The 22,423-nt window shown below is 39.6% G+C and overlaps 1 protein-coding gene across 2 annotated transcripts in view; it reads right to left on the bottom strand.

The window, feature by feature from the left end:
* Kiaa1324l (KIAA1324 like) overlaps positions 1 to 22,423 on the bottom strand; it is a 192,837-nt gene that overhangs the window by 85,428 nt on the left and 84,986 nt on the right. The window contains exon 2 of one of the 2 annotated variants that reach the window (XM_021162113.2): positions 8,490 to 8,610. The exons of the other annotated variant lie outside the window; for it this stretch is intronic. Within the exon in view, the coding sequence (XP_021017772.1) occupies positions 8,490 to 8,610 (121 nt within the window). The remainder of the gene's footprint in view (positions 1 to 8,489; positions 8,611 to 22,423) is intronic. 2 annotated transcript variants of the gene reach the window in all.

Here is a 22,423-nt window from a genome sequence, read left to right as displayed (position 1 = left end):
ATGTTCTGATGTACATGTTCTAGGTAAAATTTGAATTGAGCTAATTAACATATCTCTTACTCTGAATAATTGGTGTTTATTCCTCCTGACTAAATGGGACATTATGTGTCTTACTAACGTGTTCCCATTCTACTCCCTGCTTCTGTGACTTCAGCTGGTTTAGATTTCATACGTAAGTGAGAGTGCGGCGTTTGTCTTTCTGCTTCTGTAGTGTCTTTCATGATTTACTGAGCATAATGACTTCCAGCATCACCCACACTTTTAAAAATGATATAACTCATAACTTTCTGAGGACAGTATACAATTCTATAAATAAATATAAAACAGTCTATATTTTCTTTATCAACTTTTTGTTTTATTTATTTTTTGAAACAATAATACTTGGTACCCTAGGCTGCTCTGGAATGTTTATGTAGTCCAGACTGGCTCCAAATCCAAGGAGATCTTCCTACTTTCACCTTCCAAGTACAGGTATATCACATACATGAATCACACACACACACACACTCATTTCTTAAAAGAGGTATGTGTGTATATATGCATGTATAAATGTACATGTTTCTGTGTGAATGAATGTACACATATGTGTGTGGATATATATGTCTTTATCCATGCATGGAGGCCAGACAATGGCATGAGGTGTCCTCTTTCAGTTTCTGCTTTGCTCCTTTGAAGCAGGCATCTTTCTGAATCTGGGACTAGTGTTTTCTCAGTTAGGTGTTGAGCTCCTCATGCCTCTGCCCTACGAGGAACTGGACATTGGTTTGTCTTGTAAGTGATGATATCTAAACTCCAGTCATCATGACCACAGAACAACAGGTCCTTCATGATTAAGCAGTCTTGCTTGCCCTTCCACTAATGTTTTAAAAATTAAGCTGACTCATCAGCAATCATGAATAGTGATGCAATAAACACCACTAGTCAGGTACTCTTTGACATAATGGTTTCAGAATCTTAGGACATGTTCCCAGAAGTGGGATTGCTAGATTGCATGATAATTCTGCCTTCAGGATTTTAAAAATGTTATTAGTGTATATTAATTACACAAAATAGTAGGTTTCTTTGTGACATTTTCATAACAACATATAAGATACTCATGTGTATTCCCCCATTACTAACACTTGCCTGCTCCTTACTTCTTCTCCCTTTAATGCTCCACATCTAAGAGAAAATCCATGATCCCCATTTTTCTCTTACTAAGGGTTGTATTACTTAACATGATTCTATCCAATTCCATCAATTTTCCTTCTTTATAGTTGAATAAGAAACCACCCAATATTACTTTCCTTAATTACTGTACTAATTTACATTTGTACCAACAGCCTATTTTCTACCAAGGGTCTATTTTTCTCTATAACTTCTGCATTTATCATTTATTGGTTAATAATAGCTATCATGAAAGATATGAATAACATTTTCTCTATGGCTTCTACTGCATTTCTTTAATCCTAGAGATGATAGACAACTAACTACCATTTATATCCTTTTTGAGAAATATAATTATATACATTCAAGCCATTTTCTAATATTTTTAACTTTTGTGCTTGTTTGGTTTGATATTGAATGTTTTAATCTCCTGTTTATTTAATATTATAAGCCCTCCATTAGCCTTGAAAATATTTTTTTCCAATTCTGTAGGTTGCCTCTGACCCAATATGTCCTGCACTGTGCTGTTCTTTAGTTTGTTATGTTTTGGGGTCTACCTATGAGCTTTGGAATCAAATGCAGAATAATACCAGTTCATCCCAAGAATACATACTCTTTCCTCTATGTTCTTCTTGTAGTTCATTTCCAAGTCTTAAGTAGTTTAAATCCTTCATCTGCTCTGAATATGTTGTGTATTAAAGGTCCTTTTTATTCTTTTGCATGTGGATACTCTCTTTTCTAATACTTTACTGGTAAGACTGCCCTTCCCTATAGTGTATTTTTGGCACTCACAGGTCTCAAGCTACAATTTGGAGCCCAGTTCTTTAGCAGCAGAGGATAAATGAAAAGTAGTGGGTCCTCTTCCAGTAAGTTCAAACATCTTTGCCCAGGACACTCTCTTGAACTAAGTGACCCATCTCATCAGTTGTCTTCATCCTGAACATGAAGAGGCCCCCGAGGCCTGCAGCCATAGTGCCCTTTGCATCTTCCCAGGTCCCCACTCTGGAGGGTCAGACCACCAGGGATTCTATATGACTCTTAACACTCTTGCCCAAAGTCTCACCGGGTGGTTGCTTGGATTCTGTCTACCAAGGGATCCGATCTGAACTGCAGAACCTTCCAGGTTCCCTGGGTTTACACATCTTCCTTCCTTTGGGTATTGATTTCATTCCACTATAGTTAGAAAAGATACTTGAAAAGATTTCAATTGTTTTAACAGATTCGATCCCAAATGCCGATCCTAACTATACAGAAGTTAGTTGAGTTAAATAATCTGGTTAGTTTTAGTGTGTGAAGTTTTTATTTATTCACAAATTTTTGCAATAAAATTTATAAAATTTTAAAAATATGTTTTGCAATTTAGGATGTGAGCATTCCTTCAGAACATTCAACATATATCTGAGAAGACTATGTATCATGACATAACTGGATACAATATCTGTTAAGCCCCTCTAGCCTGAGGACTCTTCAAATCTTCCTTTTGCCAGCAGTTTCCTTCTAGGGTAGTCTTTCATTACTATAAGTGAAATACCGAAGTCTCCTCCTATTATTGTATTGCTTGTGTTTATCTCAAATGTATCGATGTTTGCTTTACATAATTAGGTGCTCTGATGTTCAGTATATTTATAGTTTTTCCATCTTGCTGTTGTATTGGCTCATACATCTATCTCTGTTTTTCCTCACACATGCAAACACAATTTTTCCTTTGCCTCTACAAGTAAGTGAATATTTGTCTAATATAGCTGTACATTTATTAACTGCTCATTTCTCAGAAACCATTAGATATAGGCCATAAAAAAAGATTTGGGGAAAAAAAAACATGAGAAAAGTTGCTACCCAAAGACTTGTAAAAACTATTCTGAGCATGGCACTTATTGATCCAAGTAAAAGGAGTATTAATTTACAACCAATCACTGAAAGATCAAAATATAAATGTATGCATTCATAGCTATATAAAGTTGTATTTCATGAAAACCACATTAATCCCTTAGATTCTATATGAGAATTACAAAAGTAAACCATACACACGTTTACTACTTATCTAATGCATCTTTCTATACACATTTGTGTGTATTTTGATTACATATGTCCCGGGTATCATTGATTGACTTATATAACAACAATACTGAAGCACACAATTAAGGAAAGTTCACAAGACAAAATTGGTTTGGTGGTTGCTTTCTAAATGGAGTATCTTGAAGAGTTATCCTCAATGAGAAAATCCTGTATTTAAAGCTGTTCTTGAAATTATGGTTTTGGAAAATTTTTGAAGGAATGAGCAATAAATAATGTATGCCCTCTCTACCAAAAAGCATGAGGATATAAAAGAAACAGATGCATTTGTTTCCTCGTCAGTGGTTTAGACCTCTCTAGAAATACGCAAAGGTAAAGAGGAACTCTCTTTACCGTCATATCTCCCTAGAGAGCCAGGGCCTCACCTTTCACTTCTAAGGCTTGATTTGAAGCCAAAAGACCCCTGTCTCTGGGGTGTGTGATTGCAGTAGGAAATTGCTCAAAGATGACAGCTATTTTTGACAATCTAAAAGCAACAAAGGAACTCCAAGCCAAGCAGGAGTGGGTGGGTAGGGGAGCGGGGGGGGGGGGGAGGGTATAGGGAACTTTCAGGATAGCATTTGAAATGTACATAAAGAAAATATCTAATAAAAAATAAAATAAAATAGAAAAATAAAATAAAATAAATAAAAAATAAATTAAAAAAAAGAAGTACTTTAGAAACTCTTCTGCTGCAAGGAGAAAAGAAGATAGTGAGCCAGCAGTGGGGTTTAAAGAAGGTACAGGCTCTTGTTCGAAGATTGGGATGAACAGGACAGTGGTTCAGGGGGCATGCTATCTGCAAGACCCTATAGATAATAGCCATGCTACCTGCAAGACCCTAATAGTAGATTATAAACACTTACAGATAATACACTTGGCACCAGGGCCTTGGAAGAAGCAGCCAAGTTCCCAGTGCTGAAGCTAGCAAAGAAATGCAGAGCCATGAGAGCATCTCAGTGTCCAGGGCAGCACTAGGTAACTGACCAGCTCTCCCCAGCAGAACAAACAACAGAGACCAGTGTCACTAACAGAGGCCTCTCCCTGCCTCTCCAGAGCCATACAAGTTCTGGAATCACATATATCCAGGGATTCAACATAACAAAAGCTAATATGACTTCTCCTTACCTCTTTGAGATTTGCAACTAGATTATAGATGGTTTTGAAAAACAAGTTTCCAGCTTCTGGCTATTATAAATAAGGCTGCTATGAACATAGTAGAGCTATGGAAAGAACCCAGATGTCCTTCAACAGAAGAATGGATACAGAAAATGTGGTACATTTACACAATGGAGTACTACTCAGCTATTAAAAACAATGGATTTATGAAATTCTTGGACAAATGGATGTATCTGGAGGATATCATCCTTAGTGAGATAACCCAATCACAAAAGAAGTCATTAGATATGCACTCACTGGTAAGTGGATATTAGCCCAGAAACAGCACACCCAAGATACAATTTGCAAAACACAAGAAAATCAAGAAGAGGGAAGACCAATGGGTGGATACTTCATTCCTCCTCAGAATAGGGAACAAAATACCCATGAAAGGAGTTACAGAGACAAAGTTTTGAGCTAAGATGAAAGGATGGACTATCCAGAGACTACCTCACCGGGGATCCATCCCATAATCAGCCACCAAACCCAGACACTATTGCATATGCCAGAAAGATTTTGCTGAAGGGACCCTGTTACAGCTGTCTCATATGAGGCTATGCCAGTGCCTGGCAAAGACAGAAGTGGATGCTCACAGTCATCTATTGGATGGAACACAGGGCCCCCAATGGAGGAGCTAGAGAAAGCACCCAAGGAGCTGAAGGAGTCTGCAACCCTATAGGTGGAACAACAATATGAACTAACCAGTACCCCCAGAGCTCGTGTCTCTAGTTGCATATGTAGCAGAAGATGGCCTAGTCAGCCATCACTGGGAAGAGAGGCCCCCTTGGTATTGCAAACTTTATATGCCCCAGTACAGGGGAATGCCAGGGCCAAGAAGTAGGAGTGGATGGGTAGGGGAGCGGGGAGGAGAGAAGGTATAGGGATAGCATTTGAAATGTATATAAAGAAAATATCTAATAAAAAATAAAGTTTCCCCCCAAAAAAAAAAGAAAAAAGAAAAACAAGTTTATAGTAGAGTTCACCCAATTTTCTGGAAATCTGATTCCATAATTATACCTCAGAAAAGACCTCTATTGGCCCCATTTTAAAAAGACTGATGTAATTATACTTCAAAGAACCTATAGTACTTTCAACAAAGGCCAACATCTGGGGTTGCCAATATTTAGAAGCATTAAATCTGAGAAAATCCCATCCTGGACAGCCACCAGCCTACCTCCCTTTGATTTATTTCAAGTCGCCATGTTCTCTATTTAATCTGTTTTCTTCAGTCTGAGCCAACTGCTAAGTACCAAGAGAGCTGAGAGCATCTTGACCACATCCTCAGTGAAGAGAGGCTGGCTCTGCAGTCAATTATATCTGCAGTGGAGTCTTAGATCTGCCACATGCAGACCTGGGGGCAGCTACTGGCCCGCTTCAAGCCTATAAAACAGTAGACCGACTGTTAGAGCTTATACATACTCCTAATCCGAAAGCTCAAATTCCTCCAAATCTGAGTTTTCTGTGTGTGCCAAATTTTCTCCACAAGAAGAAAATTCTACAGTGTTGTTTCCTGTAACAAATAGATTTTACTATTACATAAAACTAATTGTAGGTGAAGTATGTGATATATATGTGTGTGTGTGTGTGTGTGTGTGTGTGTGTGTGTGAAATACGAATGGATTATGTGTTTAGACTTGAATACCATTCCCAAGATATGTCATTATGCATATACAAATATTCCAGAGATAACCAAGGACAGGATCCAGCTCTAAGCACCACATCTGCTCAATGTCAGAGTAAGAAATGGTGGTTATGGTCAACAGCAGAAATCTAAGGTGCAAGACTGGGGAAAGCAATGTATATAATATTATGATGTGACTGTGTTTCTAAGTTAGTTAGATCTACTAACGGACTTGTGAACTTTAAAATAACCTCCTTTTACCATAACAAAGAAAAAGGAAAAATTTTAAGGCCAGTCACCAATAGCTGCCTGAAGAAGGAATATATATATATATATATATATATATATATATATATATATATATATATATCATACAGGAACAGAGACAACTTCAGATTTCAGACAAAAAGCTGATATAAAAAGTGTCCCAGCTATCATGTACTATTTTTCAAATAAGCATCATTTCAAAGTATATTATAATTAAAAGAAACCTCACTATTAAAGTTTTAGAAAATCTTTTCTTGTTGAAGAAGCAAATTCACAACTTTACTTATGGATGTTATGAAAATATTAACTGCAGCCTTCAAATAGAAGTCATTCTTATCTAGGTATCCATCTTGTACCAACATTAGGAATCCTTGGTTAATGTGTGCAATTCACAGCATACTGACAAGTACTAAATTATGACTTCTAGAGAGTAAGGCCCTGATTTGGAATGCCTACCAATCCCCATGGGTACCATCTTCCACTATAGTCCTCTTTAAACAGGACAGCTAGAACTAGTCCAACACCAACACACCTCCTATCCTCAGAGTAAACATTTAGTGTCTCCAAATAAGGCTGGTTACAAGGAGCCTAAAAAACCAATCCCAAGAGTACAGAAGACTGGCAAATACAATACAGATTTTCTAGGAAACAAATTTGCAATGAGCCAACTACATCACTGTTACACAGGCTCCAGTTGCCTTTAACCACACTCTGCTCCCACTGAGAACAGATCTTGACTGTCCTGTGTGCCAGTGACAGCCAAGACCCAGCCTGGCTGCACCCACTCCTGTATCAACCCCACTGTACCTTCTCACTCCTGCTAGATCACCTGACCATGGGGACTCTCAGGGTTTTGCTGCATTTATATAAAATCAGTCACCAAGAAATAATGGTTATTTTTTTCTGATTTCTTCACCTGTCAAACTACTACTAGTCTCCACAATACCTCCTGCTGATGTTCAACTTTCCCAATGAGTAACATGCACACTGTTTGGATAAGGCGTCGGCCACCCATTTAATAACTTACTTACCCCTTTCATTCATTTGGAAACTGAAGCTATCTACAAAAGCTTTTGGAAGACCACAGAAAAATCAAAATAGTTTCTCTGCCAGCTCTAGAAGCCAGGGCCAAAATTGTCTGTTTCACTGCATAAACTTCCAACTGACAAAATGGGGTTTTGGAAGGTAGTTTATAAATAAAAATAGATTTGATCCCATCTCTCTGTGTTTATTATGAATTCTGAATAATTGCTGGAAAACAAGAAAATGGATGTAATATTAGCAAACAATCCCATAGTCATTCTATAAGGTACATTCTATATTAAAATAATTAAACTATTTCTATGGCTAATAAAAAGGAATCATTCCAAGAAGAGATCTGCAGGCAGTGGTAGTGATGACAGGCAAAAAAGGAAATAAACTTCATAACAACTCAGAGGCTCTCTCTGTCTCTCTGTCTCTCTCTGTGTCTGTCTGTCTGTCTGTCTGTCTGTCTGTCTCTCTCTCTCTCTCTCTCTCTCACCTCCATTTCATTTTTTACAAAGGCAGGGTTTCTTTGCAGCTCTGGTAGTCCTGAAACTCACTCTGTACACCAGCCTGGTCCTTTAACTCACAGAGATCTGCCTGCCTCTGCCTCCCAAGTGCTGGGATTAAAAGAATGTGCTACCATACCCAACAACAGGTTATCTCTAAGAGGAATTCTAAGTGATGCATGTTTTTAAATCAATTAAAAAGTATTGTTTTAAAACTCAGAGATAGATTCTGTCCCTCTTCTCTCCATAATTTCAAATAAGAGAATATATTTTTTTAAAAAGAAATAACAACCTTTAATATTGCTCATGTCTCATTAAGCATTTTAGATAGAAGGACACAAGGTCCTGAGAAAGACCCAGGGAGTAAAGGAACCTAGTGCCAAGCCTGACAACCCAAGTTCAATCCCCAGGAGCTACATGGTGGAAATAGAGAGCCAAGTCTCACAAGTTGTTCTCTGACCTCCATACACACACCATAGCACACCTGAACCTACACACATCCTTGCATACATAGATAGATGCATACAAACAAAATAAAGAAAAATGTACCAATAAAATTTTTCAGGAAAGGCTCTATTATTTTGCTAGATATCAACACTACATATACACTGTTGCCAGGTCTCTTGTGCTTATTATAATGGCATCTAGAACTAATATGATGAGTTTATGGTTTAATCAGGCAAACAAATAATCAAAAAAAAATCACAACATACTGCATTCTTTGCCTCTCACTGGGTCAGGCAGGCCAGAGCAATCCACTGCAGAATTCGGAATGGCGACCCTCCACCTGGAGCCAGTGCTATCACATTCTGTATATTCAAAGTGGTAATCTTTCTGCAAACAATCACAAAAATAAGCCTTTGTTAGAGCCAGTTCTAACTGGTAAGCTGAGTTGTCTCTACCATCCCAAATGGCCTGTTTGCAAACTGTATCCTTGCCTGGAGTCTTATTCCTTTCCCACCCTACCCATAGCAGCATTTCCTTAATCCGAGAACGGTTCCATGTAAAGCAGAGTGGGTAAGAAGGACTGGTCAGAAAAAAGCACCCAACACTGTCCATCTTCTGAAATGCTACAGCACACTTCCCATATCTCCTTTGTGGGGCTTGGGATCTAAGTATCTGACAGATATAAGGGAATAAATGACTTGAGGAAGTTAACTGCTGCCACTCAAGTGCTTCCAAGCCAACAATCATTTCCACTGACCTCATCTCACTCTGCTTGAAACTTAACAGAAGGTGCAATCATTCAAACACCACTAAACTGCCTGGACTTTTTAAAGCCATTCTCTGAGGCTTAATTCACACCCACCTCAGCAAAATGCTATCCTTCAAGATATTAAAACAGATCACTTATTATAATTGCCCAAATAAGATCCACTTGTTTCTTCTCATGGTGACTTCATGTGTGTGTGTGTGTGTGTGTGTGTGTGTGTGTGTATACATATATATATATATATATATATATATATATATATACATACATACATACATTTATATGGAAAATTTGAACTGGGGAATCAGAACCAAGTGTTACAGGGGCATTTCGACAATTAGAGAAATTCTAAGTTTCATTTCAGTAGCCTAAGCTTAGGGACTGGGCCTGGAACCTCATACCTACAAGGCAAGCACTCTGCACCTGAGCTATATCCCTGTCCTTATGCTGTTGATACAAGTCTGTGTTATGAGTGTTAACTGTCTGCTTTCCCCACTGCTTATATACCTACCACAGTATATTAAAGACAGGCAAGAATAGAACCCTCAAGTACCATCATCACAGAGAAACTGGGACTGGAAGACCACAGCTGCTAGTCTTTTTCTCACTCTCTCTTAATAGTCAATCCCCTCTTCTAGAATCTGCTTCAATCTGAATGTGCTAAAAATTCCCCCAAGTCATCAGTTCTAAGTTCCTATGCTAATAGTTCTTTTAATTTCTCTATTTCCCTTGGTTTCTTTCTTCCTTTTTCTTTCTTTATTCCTTCCTTCCTCCCTTCTTCCTTTTTTTGTTATAAGCAGTAAGAATAAGGAATAAGCCAGCCCCTACTCTTGACAGTCTCCCACCCCAAATTCCAACAGAATGTTCCTAATTTCCTTTTAAGCCCTCACCAACTGTGATGGTCTGAAGGAAAGTGGTCTGAAAGGGTAGTGGAACTATTAGGAGGTGTTGCTTTGTTGAAGTAGGTGTGGCTTTGTTGAAGGAAGTGCATCACTTGAGGGTGAGCTTTGAGGTTTCAGAAGCCCACATCAGACCTGGTGGCTCACAGATTTATAACACTCTCAGCTACCTCTTCCAGCACCAGGTCTGCCTGCATGGCTTCCATGCTTCCCACCATGATGCTAATGAACTGTAGGCCAGTCCCAATCACATGTTCTCCTTTATAAGAGTTGCCATGGTCATTGTGCCTCTTCACAGCAAAAGAAATCCTAAGACACCAAAATTTATATATATGTATGTATTGTTATCTCTAATAACAACAATACCCTACCTAATATCCTACCTATGTAATTTATAAATAGTATAAGGCAATGCAGTCATTTTCTGCTATATTACTTGTATTTTTACTGAGCATTCACTGAGAGTATTTTACATGCCATTTCTACCAATAATCTTAAGACAATCTAGGCTTTTTATTATTATTATTCAAAATTTCTCCATCACACAATTCCAAAGCCAACTCCCTACATTCAGGTTTTTGCTTAGCAGAACTTCTCAGGTCCAGATGTCAGTAGTTTCCATGGCAACAGGAACAGATCATCACAGCAGCCTTGTATTTTCCCACAGCTCTGTAGGCATTAACTCTCAAGGCAAGTATCATGGTTCTGACCAAAGTCAGACACATCGGGTAGACATAGTTCTGCCTTGACCATGGGTTATATTCTTCTAAGTTCTCTTAAGAGTGTTGATTTTTCTAAATCACAAAAGCAGCCTTTAACATTGTAGAGTCTTCTCTTTAATGGATGAAAAACCTTTCTTGTCTTGTTGACTCAGCCCTTGAAGGAAAACTGCCAGACTGTTCCCTTGTGGAAGCTGTCTGAAGCAGGAGGCTGCCAGCTAGGCAGCCCATCGTTGGATCAACGCTCCAAGCTCTCCATGAGGAAACCTCACTCCAATTGCAAAAACTCTGAAAGCACAGCTGGAGTTGTGGCTTCCGCTTCAGGAGGTCTTGCTCTAATCACAACAGCTCACAGAAAATTTGTGAATGAAAATTCCTGAAAAGAACCACACCTTTCACTGAGCCTCTCCAAGCTGGTAGGAACTTCAAGGATTTGGGAAGGTAGAGTATTGCAACTCAAGAAACAAATTTTCTTAAGATATCTTTACCCCCTTAATAATAAGCACTTATCATCTTCCTCTGTGTCTGAGCCAATACCTAGGTAATCGTTTGGTAAGTCCTTTGGAATGTATGGACAGACTCTAAGTTTCCAGCCAACCAAAGAGCTAAAACTGCTGTTATACAGCATTCAAAGCCTATAGACTGCCTAAAGTTCCCAGCAATAAATCTTGAAAGTGCCCTGTTTTGTAACTTCCTCTGTTCTGATACTATAAAAGCTCCAACAAACTGTTAACACATTGGAACATGGAACTTGGGGTGACCTAATATGTATTCCCAGGGCATTGTCACTCACACTACACATTGGAACATGGAACTTGGGGTGACCTAATATGTATTCCCAGGACATTGTCACTCACACTTTCCTCCAGAAAATACTATCTCATATCCTCTGAGAGCTGTGTTCTTGTATTGATGACTTCAACTTTACAAACTTCAGTGAGCACCACATGACCCTGCTGCAAGTGTTTCAGAGTATTCATTGACAATTATTCTGGAATGTTCTATCACTCATGGTCCTATGAAAGTTGGGAACCACCTCCAGTTAAGATTGAGCAAAAACCTCTATGATTGACATGAAGGGGACTGTACCTATCTGAGGTTTCTGACTGATCATCCTGATTCAATGTTTGTATGGTCTTACTGTATATATGGCTTTAACTGGGTAGAATTATAGCTGAACCCTAACTAGTTCTGCAGAGCCTTTGTTCTGGCTGAGTAAGAAGACTGTTTTCCATACTTTTGGGGTTGGTCAGGGAGCCTTTTCTCCTATACACTATACACTATACGCTGGCATTCAATATTAGGCCAATAAAAGTTTCTTCCCAAGTGGCCTCTTTGCATATTGTCTTTATCATGGGTAGAAAATGCTGGGTAGTCAAGGAGCAGACAATACCCTGGGGTTTCCATCCCAGGCAGCAATAGTGAAGAGTGAGGAGACCATGAAGAATTCAAGAGTCAAAAAGAGCTGAGTGTCACTATACCCATAGCTCTAAGCTATAACAGAGACAACCCAAGAGCCACAGAGAGCCCTGGAGAACTACAGAAAACAACCAAAAGTCAGAAACCATGAGCAGAGCAGCTAAGTCTACAAGAGGCAAGAAGTCACTAAGAACCAAAGACTGGAACGGAAGCCATGAATATTAGAGGTCCTGATGGGTTGAAGCATCAGGTAAAGTAGACATTTCTGGTTTCTTTGGACTCAGTTAGTGCATAATGATGTTTTGGTCAGGCAGACAGATGAACAAATGTTTTGCTAAAGCAGACACGTAAAAGAATGTTTTGCTGAAGCTGACACATGTGAAAGGATGCATGATGTTTAGAAATTATATATATATATATATATATATATATATCCCAAAACAGTAGGAGCTCAAGCAGTGGTTCACTTTGCTCTGCCTCGTTAGCCTTCACTGATGAGACACATATATTGGTTCACCTTACACTGAATTGCTGATCTTTGCTTGAGGTCACTTCATAGAGAGAAACTCACTAAAGGACTTCTCATGAGATTCCTGCAGCTTCTTGCCACTACCTCAGACTCTGACCGATTGGGGGTCTCACGGTTTCTTCTGAATTGAACTGCCCCTGACGATTTCACATATGGTGTCTGCCAAGTGGACCGGACTACAGCTGCTGATTCATGTTTGGTGTTTGCTAGTGGACTGGACTGAGAACAATGAAGACTGGAATCTTCCCAAAGAACTATTTCTAAACAGATCCACTTCCCTTATATCCTAATAATCTTTCTTTTCAACTACCACTAGTAGATCATGGGGTAGAGAGGAGGTTGAACCCTTATGAAAGCAGGTTGTAAAAGATATATGCACCGGGTGTGGTGGCGCACGCCTTTAGTCCCAGCACTTGGGAGGCAGAGGCAGGCGGATTTCTGAGTTCGAGGCCAGCCTGGTCTACAGAGTGAGTTCCAGGACAGCCAGGGCTACACAGAGAAACCCTGTCTCAAAAAAACAAACAAACAAAAAAAAGATATATGCCTACACTCTGGCACAGTGAGAGTTAAGTGACTGCAACCCTGGCTAGTAGGTGTTGGTACTCTGAACTTAGAACAAAAAGTTTCAGCTTGACCACGAAGAGCAATAAGTCTCCAGCTCCGAAAGCTTGAAGCCATAAGCCTCTTTTATCCAAGGCTTAGAGCTATAAGCCTCTGGACCTAGAAACTTGTCTTGTGAATCTCTGGAACTCAGGGTGGCCATCAACACCCAAGTTACTGCTTTCTTCTTGCCTCTCTACCACTTTTATGTAGATAGAACAAAGGACTTTCCTGTCACATTGTGACAGTGTTAACAGGTCATACTGCCTGAGGAAGCTGGGGGGGGGGGATCCATCCCTATCTTTGACAGTCAGCATTCTTGGCTTGTGTCTGGATCACTCCAGTCATGCTTTGTGGTGACACTGCCTTCTCCTATGGCTGCTCTAGCTCCAAAATTTCAATGTGCATATATCTATATGTATATATATATACATATATATGTATGTGTGTGTATATATATATATATATATGTGTGTGTATATATATATATGTACATGTATTATACATACATATGTATAATACATGTACATATTTTGCCATGGAAGTCAACATTTACTGTTCTAAGAATTACAGTCTGTGAATCTTGTTTCTGTGCTTGTTTGTGTTTTACTTGAGAAAGTATCTCTGCAGTCTCTGTGGGGGACAGGCCAGGCTGGTCAAGTATTTGCATAATGACTTTCATGTTTCTCTGGTTCCTAGCTATTTGTATTCAGAGGACTTTCTTATTTCCATATCCCACTGAGAATATCCTGGCCTCTATATGTAAAATTTAAGTTATTTCTTATCATCCTAGCAAAATAATGATGCTATGAAGTATGACATGAATTTCAAATGCAGCATGGCCTTTGAATAAAACAGGTAGGCCTCTGACTGATTCAGGTTGCCAGTGAGATGAGAACAGAACTAAGTACATAAAAGCAGGGTTTTGTTTTTCAACTCTAAACATGGATGTCATAAGCTAATTAATTTTCCTAAGATTATTTTATCATATCTCCCACCTCTTTGATACACAACAATTCCAAAGAGCTATCAATGCCACTGTCACCAAATTCTGAGGATGCCAGCAGGAAGCTATAATGTGTTTCTTTACAATTTTAAAATACTGAAATTCAAATCTATTTCATGCACAGGGCTATACTTAATGCTCAAGGATTTCAACTGCAGCCTAAACCAGATGGATTTTGTTTCAAATTCATCATTTCATATGAACTCATAACAATTTTAAGATTCCATTCCTCACATCCATCAAATGATTTAAAAAGATAGTGTGGTATAGTAGCATTATTGAAAATATGATATATACCCACCTAAACTCTATTCAGAGAACTGAATACTGAGAATCCTAGCACATGAATGTTCAGATTTATAGAAACCTCCCATATCACTAATTACTTAATACACACTGAGAACTTCTGGGAACTGGAAAATGGCTCTGAGGTTTAGGTATAGGCTGCACTTCCAGAGGACCAGAATTTGGTTCCCAGCACACTCATGTCAGCTCACAACCATGTCTATAGTCATAGTCAAGTTCCAACAGAGCCAACATTCTCTTCCAGCCTCCATGGGCACGAGACAGGCATGTAGTATATATGTGTGTGTGTGTGTACATACACACACACACATACATATACTCTCATAGGTACACATAAAACATATATAAATATTAAAAAATAAAAACAAGTGTCCTACTGCAAAATGGCAATTTTTAAAAGAGATAAAATCATTTTTCATGCAAATACAAAATTAATGCATGCAAAATATTCATGACTAACTAGCAAATCAAATCAGTAAAATATTGCTACCAGTCAAAGGAGAATTCAAGAGTCAAACAAGAAAGCAAAGGGCATTTACTTATGCAAGTATGGTAAATATCCAGAGGGTAACAGTCAATTATATTCTAAATACAAATGTGGTTTCATTTCTGGGTAGAAGATGCATTCATATTCCTGCTAGTTTCTTATAACTTAGCATTATAAAACCTTTCAATGACAGTAGGAAGATACTGGCCTCTGAATAACCTGATCAAGGTATGCTTGCTAATCTGCCTGCATATTTCAACATTCTTCATAATTTTACCTGACAAGGAGAAATTTCTTGACAATTTTTCCAACCCTTTAGAGCTTCTGATAGTTTGTCACCATGCTTATATGAGTCATAGTGTCTGCTCATGAGCTAGTCTGCAAACCAAAACATGAAACAAGAATAGAGGCCCACTCCAATGCAAAGGACGGGCATTCCTTACACATGTCTGCAAACCACAGGATACTGTAGCATGGAGACACTGTCCCCAGTACAGTACAAAGCACTGGGATCCCTGGGAAATCTTATGTTGCAACTGCACAGAAACCAGGCAACAACCCTCCAAAAATAGAACATAGACTTATTCCTGGCCACAGAACACTTAAAGGAAAATAATCCTTTCATAGAAATTGAGACTTTCTACACACACATACCTTTCATGTGTCACAAATCAAGGTATATAGGCTTAAACCTTCAAATAAGAGCAAATTGTGCCATGTTACGTGGAAAACACAAGATGTCAGGATACACTCAGTGGACATTTCCTTCCCACAACATCTCCCCAAACAAAATCATCACTAAGAAGTCTCATGGCCCTCACTGTAATCTTTGGGAGTCATTGTTCTGACTAGTTATAACATTTACAGTTTCACATAGGCTACATATGTGATTTCAAATAAATCTCATATAAAAGGATGTTCATATATTGATAACACATATGCATTATTTTGAAATCATGTGAATCAGCCTTCAGTGCCATAATGAAGTGTGAGGTAATTAACTTATTTGTGTGTGATGTGCGCACACAAGTATGTGCATCCACATCCTTAAGCCGTAGGCATACTCTGACATCTTCTCTCACTCTCTACCTTATTATTGGAAACAGGGTCAATCACTAAATCTGAATGGCTTTGCCCTTTGGATAGGCTAACTAGCCAGTGAACTACTGGGATTCACCTCTCTCCATCCACCAGTGCTGAAATAGCAAATATGCAGTCATGTAAACCCTTTATCCCAGGTGCTCTTGCTTTCACTACAAATATCTTACCCACTGAGCTGTTTTCCTATCCCTACTGACTGATAAGGAAAAAAATTCACTTTGGCCCATAGTACTGTTGGGTCTGTGATCAATTGGCACTATTGTCTTGGACTTCAGGGTAAAACAACATGTCAGAGTAGAAGTATATGGTGGCACACCACAGCAGCAGGAAGCAATAGAGAAAGAAGGGTCAAGACTTCACCATTGCCTTCAAAGTCATAGCTCCAATAACTAAGAAGCACCCTCCCAGCTCCTCTCCCTCAAGGCTGCTCCACTTTCCAATGGTGCCATCTTGGTGACCAAGCTTCTAATAGATGATCCTTGAAGACACTCTAAGATCTAAACTCAAGCAGACATCAACACATATCTTAAATATCAGAGTTCTTAACCTTCCTAATGCTGTGACCCTTTAATACAGTCTCTCAAGTTGCAGTGATACCTACCTACAAAATTATTTCACTGTTATTTCATAACTGCAATTTTGCTACTATTATGAATTGAAAGTATCTGATATGCAGGCTATCTAACATGCAAACCCCAGAGGGGTCACAAGTCACAGGTTGAGAACCCTTGTTATATATAATGCTTTATACAATAGTCGATGTCATTTTAATATAGGTCATATATTGCATATATATGTACATTTTTACTATCTGATATTTAATTCTTAAATGAGTACTATAATCTTAAAGGCTATATGGGAGATTTAAATTTTTTCTCTTCAATGAGATTATAATTTTGTCAGTATGCTAGATACATACATACACACACATGCACATATACTTGCACACACACACATACACACATGCACACATGAATGCATGTGAATAAAGGTTCAAAGTGCAACTGCAGTGCTGTAGATCAGTGTGCAGGTAAATACTCTATCTGGTCAGAATTGCCTGTGAAAAATTCCTTAACGTCCCAGAAGCTACAATGTTGTACCACTGCTCAAGAAATTCACAGAAACCAAGTTTTCCTTAAATATTCCACCAAACACCCATTCCTTAGAACTCAGATAACTTCAGTTTAGAAGCCAACTTTTCTAGAAAGATAAGAATTTTTAATGTTTAGAACTGCATTCGACAGAGTATGTTGGCTGAGTTTGCCACAAAAAAAAAGAAAGAAAGAAAAGAAGAGAAGAGAAGAGAAGAGAAGAGAAAAGAAAAGAAGAGAAAAGAAAATGTTGACTCCATGTAACCATGATTTCAGAGGCAGAGAACATTCCTATGAGCTGGAGAAGCTTGAAAAAGTGTGGAGAAGAGGGCCTCACAGGAAAGGGTACAGACATTCATTCATGAGTGCCTAGCTTGGCAGGGTATATGAGCAGGATGTCAGACCTTATGCTGCAAAATGCACTAGCTTACAACGGATTAACAAGTGAGGGGGTGGACCACAAATGACTGAACATAGCGGGTACTATGAAATTTGTTCCTATTAATAAGCCACAATGAGGAACTTTGCTTCTTGGCGTCTCTGTCTAGTCTCTGTAAGCAATTTCAGAATTGCCTATAAAGGATAAATCTAGTGCAGAGACCATACTTTATAATTCATAGTCAAAAAACCGCAAAGAGGTCACGGCAAGTGTTCAAGATACTTGCCACACAAGCATAAGGATCAGAGTTAAGAGTCCCAGTAACCACCGGGCAGTGGTGATGCATGCCTAAGGACCAGCATTCCTTACACATGTCTGCAAACCACAGGATACTGTAGCATGGAGACACTGTCCCCAGTACAGTACAAAGCACTGGGAGGCAGAGGCAGGCGGATCTCTGAGTTCGAGGCCAGCCTGGTCTAGAGAGTGAGTTCCAGGACAGCCAGGGCTTGTCACTTGACAGGGATCCTGTCACTCAGCTATGAGACAGGATCCCCAGGGCTTGGGGGGAAAGCTAGGTAGCTAGACTAGCCAAATTTTCAAGCTCCCACTTCAGAGAGATCTTGTCCCAGTAAAACAAAGTGAAGAACAATCAAGAAAGACCCCTGGTGCCAGCCTCTGATGTAAGCACACAAGTGCACACTCACTCACATACACATACACCGGTATGTATGAACACACCACATACTTATATTTGCAGAGAGAGAGAGAGAGAGAGAGAGAGAGAGAGAGAGAGAGCGCACAAGCAGAGGAAATTCTCAGGCTTCCAAGACAAAATAAACAACAACAACAACAAAATCAATACTTACAGAAACACAAGAGATAGGAAAAAAGGAAATGGGTGTAATTCATTTTCTCTACTCTTTCTTCATATAAAGCTCATTATCTGAATTTTTATACAAAGCATTGGGAGCTTCATTGCCTGAGCTTGATGCTATTTCCAAAGAACCCCTGGGTGGAAGTATTCAGCCAGCACCTGGATGAGACAGTAAACAGGAGAAAATCTGAGACTATGGTGCCCAGCTCAAGTATCTCTTCAAGCCCAGCTCAGATGAGTGAGCAGACCTCAGGGGACCAGGCAAAAAGGCTAAAGGCAGGCCAGCACTTAGTGCTCACACAGTGAGAGGAGCTGCATTAGTCGGCACTATCAAGAACATGAGTTCAGTTGTACTATTCAGAAATATTTATTTTCAGATTTTTCTTTTATAAAAGGAACATGAATTTACCATAGAAACCCACTGCTAAGTAAAGTAACATATATCTGATCTATTTAGGACACATCCTTTTCATTTGTAGATACTGCATTTTTTAGAAAGTATTTTCAGAAGTTCAAGATTGAAAACTGACTCTGATGTCTGCCTTTTTAAACAAGTCTCTATTAAGTACACAATTATTTTTCTTTTAATTCAATACAGTTTTATTGAGCATCTCACGTGTGCCCTGTGTAGATGAGGGAGATACAATTAGAAACAAGATTGTCAAACACCTGTTCTATGGGGCTCATATTTTAATGTGAAGGGAGATGCATGGAGTTCCTTTCTCAGCAAGACCCAGCTTGCATGATTTTGCTCCTTCTGCCCATTTAGGGAGGAGGCTGGGCAGTGGAGGGGGAGAGATCTCAATTCCAGTCTCTCTTGTTTCTTAAATCACTAACTGTAAGATCCTAAACGACCTAACAAACCTAGGCTCCCCTTAAGCCAAGGGAAGCAAAAGCTATGCTTCACTTGTTACAGGCCTCATCCTCCATTTTCACTGGTCCCGATGAAGGGAAACCAACCATTTTCAGTAACTGTGTGCTGCCAGGGAAATTATCAAAAGATGAATATTTGAAAACAAGACCACCCATGAGGAAACTTAAGTCTAAAGGAGTTATTTTAAGCTGTGTCTAGCCATGGGTTTGCTCAATTTCCTCAAGAAGTTGATAGCTAGATTATGTATAATATGAATAACTTTCATAGTAGACGATAAAGAAAATAAACCTATATACTTTTGTTTAAAAAAAAAAAAACAACCTAGGAACTGGGCAAATGGCTCTCAGTGAAGAGTGCTGCTGTTCTTGCAGGAGACTCCGTTTTGGTCTCCAACACCCATATAGTGGCTCAGAGTCACTTGTAATTCCAATTCCAGCAGATCTGATGCCCTTTTCTGGTCTCTGTGTGCATGCAGATGGCAAACATCTATAAATATAGCCAGATACTTATATAAAATAAAAATAAATAAAACTTTAGTTTAAGAAATGCCCTTAAACTATGCTATCTAATTGTTGTTGATGAACTTAATTTATTTGTGTCTATTCCCCCACAAACCTATAGAATAAACACATTTCTAAAGGGAATTCAATAGAATAAATGAACAGAAATACTGTAAGAAAAAAAACGTGGAAATGACATTAGACAAAGGTGTCAACAAATATTGTGGAAGAAGCATTAGGGAAGCTTAATTAACTCCATCAAAGCAAGGAAGTCTAAAAGCTAGAGATAACATTGGGGTATAAGGACAGAATGCTGGATACTCAGTACGGAGAGCATCAAATACCACCGGAGTCAGATGTGACTGAAAACAGAAAAGCAGACTGAAAACCTGCATAAGAACATGGGCTCCCCAGTGTTCACTCCACAGCCAGGCAAGGAGGGAGGAGATATTCCACTCAAGATACAGCACTAGGAAGGTTAGATGCAGACAATAGTATAACAGAAGGGGAAGGCATTATCCTGATTCTGTGTTCCACCACAGGGCCACTTTCCCCTCCCTGATGGACAAGTCCAGATAACTGCAGCATCAGTGTGGTTTCTCCACAAGTCACCACCACAGAGCCTGCCTGGGAGAGAGAGCCACCTCTCAGCTCTGTGTACCTTCTGAGTCCTTACACCCCAGACTGGCTTTCCCCACAGTGCAGTTGATCAGCACACCTGCTTGTCTTGATTGAGATTGGCCGAAGTATAATTTTACCTACAAGTTAAAGAGCATTATCAATGATAATAACATTGACAACATTTTCATACTTTTCCCAGTAGAATTTATTCACTCAATAGTCCTGTACGCAAGCGAGGGCATCCTCCCAGCCACTGCCTCATGTCAGTCACCCTTTCTGCTGCCTGGATGACCAGCAGCAGCTTAAGTGGCCTCTCTGCTTCAGCTCTCCAAACCCGCCACACTCCACACTCAGACGCACAGACACTCAGACACTCTCATTATGTATATCACCTGTGCTCAAATCCAGCAAATGATTTTCCATTGGCCTGAGGCTAAATCTCATACTCAGCATGACACAGTGGGCAGTTTTCCTCTTCATTTTCTATGGGCTCCAAACTTTCTTTCTAAGCCCTTTTACATATGAAGCACTAAAACTGCAGGAGACCACTTTACACTCCTTGCCTGCAGGTTCAAGCATGAGATTTTTTTTTCTCTGCCTATAACCTACATTAGCACATGGGAATCTATAGAAGAGCAAATTGCTGTGTAACAGGATCTACCCCTGTCATTAATAGGACCAAGGACAAGAGTATAAGCTGGGGAGCTCCACCTTGTCTTTTCTGCCTTCCTTTCCTCTCTGCTTCTCTTCCTTCCTGTGCTGGAGATCAAATCCACACACACTTGTTAAGTGTTCTACCACTAAGCTGGTCCCTCAGTCCCTGCCCCTTCCTACTCTATTCCTACCCCATAGCTCAAGAAACCATTGCAAATAGCAACACTAGCCTGTGCATATATTCCTTATAATTGTCCTGTCCAAAATGTCTATATTCAAGAGAATGAAACTTGGAAACGTCCATAGAGGCCTTGGTGGCAATTTCTGGGTTCTTTAAAAAATTCTTCTCTCCATTTGCCTAACAATGTTATAAATTCGTTGTTTTCAATAGCAGAGTAGTACTCCATTGGATAAATGTACCACATTTTCTGTATCCATTCCTCTGTTGTTGACATCTGGGTTCTTTCCAGCTTCTGGCTATTATAAATAAGGCTGCTATAAACATAGTGGAGCATGTGTCCTTATTACAAGTTGGAACATCTTCTGGGTATATGCCCAGGAGAGGTATTGCTGGATCTTCCAGTAGTACTATGTCCAATATTCTGGGGAACCGCCATACTGATTTCTAGCGTGGTTGTACAAGCTTGCAATCCCACCAACAATGGAGGAGTGTCCCTCTTTCTCCACATCCTCACCAGCATCTGCTGTCACCTGAGTTTTCATCCTGAGTGACATAACCCAGTCACAAAAGAACACACATGGCATGCCCTCACTGATAAGTGGTTATTAGCCCAGAAGCTTGGAATACCCAAGATACAATTCACAGACCACATGAAGCTCAAGAAGAAGGAAGACCAAAGTGTGGATACTTCAGTCTTTCTTAGAAGGGGGAACAAAATGCCCATGGGAGGAGATACAGAGACAAAGTGTGGAGCAGAGACTGAAGGAAAGGTCATCCAGAGACTGCCCCACCTGGGAATCCATCCCATATACAGTCACCAAACCCAGATACTAGTGTGGATGCCAACAAGTGCTTGCTGACAAGAGCCTGATATAACTGTCTCCTGAGAGGCTCTGCCAGTGCCTAACAAATACAGAGGTGGATGCTCTCAGCCCACCATTGGACTGAGCACAGGATCCCTAATGGAGGAGCTAGAGAAAGGACCCAAGGAGCTGAAGGGGTTTGCAGCCCCATAGGAGGAACAACTATATGCACCAACAAGTACCCCTAGAACTCCCAGGGACTAAACTACCAACCAAAGAACACACATGGAGGAACCCATGGCTCCAGCTGCATATGTAGCAGAGGATGGCCTTGTAGGTCATCAGTGGGAAGAGAGGCCCTTGGTCCTGTGAAGGCTTGATGCCCCAG

This window comes from Mus caroli, chromosome 5, assembly GCF_900094665.2.
Source record: "Mus caroli chromosome 5, CAROLI_EIJ_v1.1, whole genome shotgun sequence".
Classification (NCBI taxonomy): domain Eukaryota; kingdom Metazoa; phylum Chordata; class Mammalia; order Rodentia; family Muridae; genus Mus; species Mus caroli.
Note: the sequence above shows the minus strand (reverse complement) of the source record. Positions and strands in the feature narration are given on the sequence as shown.